Source organism: Mus caroli, chromosome 19 (genome assembly GCF_900094665.2).
Source record: "Mus caroli chromosome 19, CAROLI_EIJ_v1.1, whole genome shotgun sequence".
NCBI lineage: Eukaryota > Metazoa > Chordata > Mammalia > Rodentia > Muridae > Mus > Mus caroli.
This window is the reverse complement of record NC_034588.1, coordinates 10,403,949-10,411,219: the sequence shown is the minus strand read 5'-3', so window position 1 is coordinate 10,411,219 and position 7,271 is coordinate 10,403,949. Positions and strand designations below refer to the sequence as shown.

The following is a 7,271-nucleotide window of genomic DNA, read 5'->3' as shown; positions in this document are numbered from 1 at the left end:
TAAGATCAAATCTAAGTGGATCAAGGAATTCCACATAAAACCAGAGACAATGAGACTTATAGAGGATAAAGTGGGGGAAATCCTCGAATATATAGGTACAGAGGAAAAATTCCTGAATAGAACAGCAATGGCTTGTCCTGTACGATCAAGAATCGACAAATAGGACTTCATAAAATTACAAAGCTCTGTAAGGCAAAAGATACCTTCAATAAGACAAAAAGGCCACTAACAAATTGGGAAAGGATCTTTACCAATCCTAAATCAGATAGAGGACTAATATCCAATATATATAAAAAAAACTCAAGAAGGTGGACTCCAGATATCAAATAACCCCATTAAAAATGGGGTTCAGAGCTAAACAAAGAATTCTTACCTGGGGAATACCGAATGGCTGAGAAGCACCTGAAAAAAAATGCTCAGCATCCTTAATCATCAGGGAAATGCAACTCAAAACAACCCTGAGATTCCACCTCACGCCAGTCAGAATGGCTAAGATCAAAAATTCAGGGAACAGCAGATGGTGGTGAGGATGTGGAGAAAGAGGAACATTGCTCCATTGTTGGTGGGATTGCAAGCTTGTACAACCACTCTGGAAATCAGTCTGGTGTTTCCTCAGAAAATTGGACATAGCACTACCAGAGAATCCAGCAATACCTCTCCTGGGCATATATCCAGAAGATGTTCCAACCGGTAATAAGGACACATGCTCCACTATGTTCATAGCAGCCTTATGTATAATAGCCAGAAGCTGGAAAGAACCCAGATTTCCCTCAACAGAGTAATGGATACAGAAAATGTGGTACATTTACACAATGAAGTACTACTCAGCTATTAAAAATAATGAATTCATGAAATTCCTAGGCAAGATGCACCTGGTGGGCATCATCCTGAGTGAGGTAACACAATCACAAAAGAACTCACATGATATGTACTCACTGATAAGTGGACATTAGCCCAGAAACTTAGAATACCCAAGATACAAGATACAATTTGCAAAACACATGAAACTCAAGAAGAACAAAGACCAAAGTGTGGACACTTTGCCCATCCTCAATTGGGAACAAAACACCCATGGAAGGAGTTACAGAGACAAAGTTTGGAGCTGAGACAAAAGGATGGACCATCTAGAGACTGCCATACCCGGGGACCCATCCCATAACCAGCCTCCCAACGCTGACACCATTGCATACACCAGCAAGATTTTGCTGAAAGGTCCATGATATAGCTGTCTCTTGTGAGGCTATGCCAGGGCCTGGCAAACACAGAAGTGGATGCTCATAGTCAGCTATTGTATGGAACACAGGGCTCCCAATGGAGGAGCTAGGGAAAGTACTCAAGGAGCTAAGGAGTCTGCAACCCTATAGGTGGAACAACAATATGAACTAACGAGTACCCCCCGGAGTTCGTGTGTCTAGCTGCATATGTATCAGAAGATGGCCTAGTTGGCCATCATTGGGAAGAGAGGCCCCTTGGTCTTGCAAACTTTATATGCCTCTGTACGGGGGAACGCCAGGGCCAAGAAGTGGGAGTGGGTTGGTAGGGGTAGAAGGTCTGGGGGACTTTTGGGTTAGCATTTGAAATGTAAATGAAGAAAATACCTAATTAAAAAATAAATTTAAAAAATTAATGATAATTTAAAAAAAAAACAGATTGAAAGTAAACCTGCCTTATGATCTTGATACACTACTCTTTTTTATAAAGACTAACCCTCAAAACAAAGTCAGTTTGTCATAACGATACTTCCATGACCATGTTTACTTATAATCTGTTCATAATACCTGAATAATATAATTAGATGAAGTATCTATGAACATATTTTTCCTTTATCCTATGTTTTCTTTATTTACATTTCAAATGTTATCCCCTTTCCTGGTTGCATCTCTGAAGACCCCCTATATCCTCCCTCCTCCCTCCTCCTCCCACTCACCAACCCACCCACTTCTGCTTCTTGGCCCTGACATTCCCCTATACTGGGGCATAGAACCTTCATAGGACCAAGGGCCTGGCCTACCACTGATGACCAACTATGTCATCCTCTGCTACATATGTAGTAAGAGCCATGAGTCCAACCATGTGTTTTCTTTGGTTGGTGGTTTAGTCCCAGGGAACTCTGGGGTTACTGGTTCGTTCATATTGTTGTTCCTCCTATGGGGCTGCAAATCACTTCAGCTACTTGGGTTCTTTCTCTAGCTCCTTCATTTGGGGACCTTGTGATCCATCCAATGGATGACTGTGAGCATCCACTTCTGTGTTTGTCAGGCACTGGCAGAGACTCTCAGGATACAGATATATCAGGTTCCTGTCAGCAAGCACTTGTTGGCATCCACAATAGTGTCACAGTTTGGAGATTGTATCTGGGAAGAATCCCCAGGTGGGGCAGTCTCTGGATGGTCATTCCTTCAGTCTCTGCTCCACTCGTTGTCTCTGTAACTCCTTCCATGGGTACTTTGTTCCTCCTTCTAAGAAGGATCAAACTATCCACACTTTGGTCTTCCTTCTTCTTGAGTTTCATGTGTTTTGTGAATTGTATTTTGGGTATTCTGAGCTTCCAGGCTAATATCCACTTATCACTGAGTACATATCATTTGTGTTCTTTTGTGATTGAGTTACCCCACTCAGGATGATATCCTCCAGATCCATCCATTTGCCTAAGAATTTCATAAATTCATTGTTCTTAATAGCTCTGTATCCAATATATACAAAGAACTCAAGAAGTTAGACTCCAGAGAAGCAAATAACCCTATTTTAAAAAAATGGGGTACAAAACTAAACAAAGAATTCTCAATGTGGAATACTGAATGGCTGAGAAGCACCCAAAAAATTTTCAACATTCTTAGTCATCAGGGAAATGCAAATCAAAACAACCCTGAGATTCTACTTCACACCAGTCAAAATGGCTAAGATCAAAAACTCAGGTAACAGCAGATGCTCGCAATATTGTGGAGAAAGAGGAGCACTCCTCCATTGCTGGTGGGATTGCAAGCTGGTACAACCACTCTAGAAATCAGTTTAGCAGCTCCTCAGAAAATTGGACATAGTACTACCAGAGAATACAGAAATACCACTCCTAGCATATACCCAGAAGATTCTCCAACATGTAATAAGGACACATGATCCACTATTTTCATAGCAGCTTTATTTATAATAGCCAGAAGCTGGAAAGAACCCAGGTGTCCCTCAACAGAGGAATAGATACAGAAAATGTGGTACATCTATCAACAAATTAAAAAACTATGATAGGTAAATAATGATACATGATACATAGATGGTAGATAGATAGAATTATGTACTATTCAATTTTAAAGCAAAATTCACATCACTTTAAAATTTAAAAACCATCAGTCATCAAACTGTAATCAACCATTCACATCAACATATGTCTCTCATATATGATATTTAGAGGTAAAAATACATGAAAATTAAAGGGGAGCATTATGTATAAATAAGGGGTAAAGGAGCTAATAATGAATAATAGTGGAAGTAAATATGACCAAAATAGAGTAAAGGCATGAACTGAAATATGATAATTATATTCAGCATAGTATACCATTTATAGACACTAATTAAAATTGCTAAAGAAAAAGATTTCCCCATACATATTACCATTTTTTTCTTCTACATTTCTTTGGTTGGTTTAAATATGATATAGTATAGCTGGTATTCGTATGATGTTTCCATTCATGAATTAATTTTTCTTTAGCTCTGTCCACTTTTATTACATTCACTAGTGCCCTTGGCCTACCCCACAGCACGCATACCCTTTCTATGCAGTAAATCTAACACTCTCAGGCTTTTTTTATTCTTGCTTTTATACTATATGAAAGAAAACATGTGATAACTGCCTTTCTGAAACGGCCTTATTTATCACAACCTGATTATTTATAGTGCCATGCTTTCTCCTTACAGTTATAATTTCTTATTTTGGGCTGCATAGAAATGTGCATACTACATTTTATTTACAATCCTTCTGTTGTAGGACAGCTAGACTGAGGCTAGAGATTGGCCTCTGAGAATAGAGTGGTGAAAAACATGTGTGTGCAAGTGTCACTTATACATGCTCAGAATCATATTAAAAGCAATCTCTTCATTTCATGGGCTTATTCATAGAACTCCCAATGAAGGAAACACAACAGAAATTTCACTTTCAAGTTAAATGAGAAATGGGGTTCTGTGAAGTATATTTTGTTTGTATAAATATGTCCGTGGTTTAATAGAACCTTCATTTCAAAGTGAAAATGTCTCAACACAGAGAATAGTGCATTTCACATTGCTATTCTAGATACTGATGTTTGAGAAGTATGTTGTTTTGGGCCACTATTTGTTTTCTTATTTTAGCATTTTACCTCAGGCAAATTTTTTTTCTGTATGTGCATGCATGTACATGTGAAGGCCACAACTGTTTTGCACCTCGAGGGCTAACTTCCTTTTCTTTTTAAGGGTTTCTCTTATTGCTCTTATTGGCCAGGAGCTTTACTATTAGGCTATCCTGGCTGGCTGGAGAGCCCTAGGACTCTACCTGCATATGTCTCCCAAACACTGAAATTGTAAGTGTGAACTACCATGCCTAACTTTTTTATGTGGGTTCTGAGAATCAAAATCAGGTCATCATGTTTACTCTGTAAGCAATTTTATCAAATAGGTATCTCCCCTGCCCTGATGAGTATTTATAAATGTAAATAGAAGAATGTCAGTGTTCATATGATTTCATAAAATACTCAAGTGTTGTCTTAAACCATTAAATCTTAAGGAATCTTGTTACACAACAAAAGATTACTGATTAACCATACAGATTTTTAAATCTCCTGAGATGAGGTTAATTGCTGACAAGCCTTTAATCCCTGTATTTAGGAGGCAAGTGGCTCTCTGTGAGTTCAAGGACAGCCTGCTCTGCATCATGAATTCCATGTCAACCAAGGCTATATAAAAAGACTATGTCTCCAAAACAAAAACATCAAAGACAAAAGAAAATAATTGTGATAAATCAGGACACTGAAAGTTGTCCTTGCACACAAAGCAACTAGCTTTGCTATTTTTCACTGTCCTGTTAAGTCATCTGAAGTATCGTCTGCATTGCTTTAAGACTTTCCTTTGTTTCTTTTATAAGTGTTAACTGGCTTTTCTATATTTAAAAAGATACTAACAGGGATGTAGCTCAGTTGGTGAAGGACATATCTAACATGCAGAAAGCCCTGTGTCCTACACCCAGCCAGGGGAAATAGAACATAAAACCACACCTTTGTGATTTCAATGGTTCACACCTATAATCAATACTTAAGACAGGTAGAGGTAAGAGGATCAGAATTTCAGGGTCAATATTTGCAATATGGTGAGTTTGACACTAGTGTGGATTCCAGGAGACTATATCTAAAATAGATGAGGTAGAACATAGGAAGAGTTGGCTAAGTGTCAATAGAAAAGCCTGTTTAAAGGTATTCATTGAAGGGTCTTTCCTTCTTGACAAAGATGGAAAGAAACAGGAAGTTTCTGACACACTGTCAGATTTGCAGTAACTCAGCTTTGCATTATTAGCAAATTCCAAATGACCACCACCAAGGGGCAGTAGAACCTATGGTATTAAGTACAAATAATTTAGTATATGAGCTACATATAAGAGTAAATCCTAATTTTATTTAAAGCTGGATTTCTGATGATATATTGTTTGATATAGCTATTAAGTGGATCAATATCCATCCACTAGCTCTAGACTTTGTATAATAAGTCTGTATTTTATATCATGACTTGTAGTTTTAAGTAAAAATAACTAAGTCATTAAAAAAGGAATGTGATAATTTAGTAAAAATTAATAGGAGAAACAAAAATAATACTTCAATTAAATGTTTAATATTTTATCCAGATGTTTTTCACAATCATGGCTCAGCTATTTTCAATAAAATGTATAATCTATTTTTTTAATTAGGAGTTCAACAAAGTGTTCATTTTCTCAACAACTTTCTTGAAAGCATTATGAACCTCTTTGTTTCTTAAGCTATAGACAACTGGGTTTAACATGGGGACTATTGTGGTATAGAAAACAGATGCCATTTGGTCGTTGTCCATGGAATGACTAGAACTGGGCTGTAGGTACATGAAGATTACAGTTCCATAGAATATAGTGACAGCAGTGAAGTGGGATGCACAGGTAGAGAAGGCCTTCTTCTGTCCTTCTGCTGAATGCATTCTCAGAATAGCAATAAATATGAATGCATAGGAGGTCAAGATAACTATTAGAGCAAAGAAGACATTGAATGAAGCTAAGATAAAGAGCACAATCTCATTCACATAGATATCAGAGCAAGAAAGAGCCAGGATTGGAGGTATATCACAGAAAAAGTGATGAACCACATTAGCACAGCAGGGGAGGGAGAAGGTGAATCCAGTATGTATAGCAGACTCAAACAAACCCCAGGAATAACAGGCAATCACCATTCGAGCACACACACTAGTAGTCATAGTTGTTGTGTAATGTAAGGGCTTGCACACTGCAGCATGCCTGTCAAAAGCCATGACAGCAAGTAGGAAACAGTCAACACTGGCAAAAGCCACAAAGAAGAACGTTTGAGCAACACATCCTCCATAGGAGATAACTTTATCCCCTGTGAGAAACCCAGTCATCACCTTTGGAGTCACAGCAGAGGAGTAAACACAGTCTGCCAGAGAGAGGTGACTGAGGAAAATATACATGGGGGTGTGGAGGCGGGAGTCCAGCCAGATCAACACGATCATGCCCAGATTTCCAATCAGTGTGATAAGATAGATGAGACTGAATGTGATGAACAGAGGGACTTGCAGCTCTGGGATATCAGTCAATCCCAAAAGGATAAATGTAGTCACCTTAGTGTTATTCTCCAAGTATGACATTTTGAAATTGTGTTTCACCTGTAAAAATAAATAAATAAAGTAAAGTAAACTTATTGTTTCTGTACAATAATTGATGCCAAATCACTCATGTTACTCAAATGACATTATCTGTATAATTTCACTACCAATGCAGCATTCCCAATACAATTAGACTCCCATAATCTTGCTGTTTTCTCACAAAATAATTTATGGAACCTTCTGTGTGTTGTCTGTTAGTTTCCACCATCACTCAGATATTCAAAATAATCATTCCGTTGTCTTCAAAGTATCAATCATATAATCTCATTTAGGATGAAATTTGTTGCAATAATAAACTGAATTTTAAACCTGTCATTTCAGAGTCAGATACAAAATAACTAAGCACTATGCTTCATATGACTAGATATCAACAAATATACTTTTAGTCTTCCTGT

The 7,271-nt window shown here is 37.7% G+C and overlaps 1 protein-coding gene across 1 annotated transcript; it reads right to left on the bottom strand.

Annotated features, from left to right (window-relative positions):
• Positions 1 to 5,913: 5,913 nt before the first annotated feature.
• Positions 5,914 to 6,859, bottom strand: LOC110285790 (olfactory receptor 5B2-like). Its single transcript, XM_021152198.1, has one exon. It carries the CDS (start codon positions 6,856 to 6,858, stop codon positions 5,914 to 5,916), a length of 945 nt encoding a protein of 314 aa, XP_021007857.1. The 5' UTR covers position 6,859.
• Between the last annotated feature and the right edge of the window lie 412 nt (positions 6,860 to 7,271).

What these genes read in the sequence shown, in the direction of transcription:
- LOC110285790 (XM_021152198.1), bottom strand. Translation starts at nt 6,858, where the DNA reads ATGTCATACTTGGAGAATAACACTAAGGTGACTACATTTATCCTTTTG.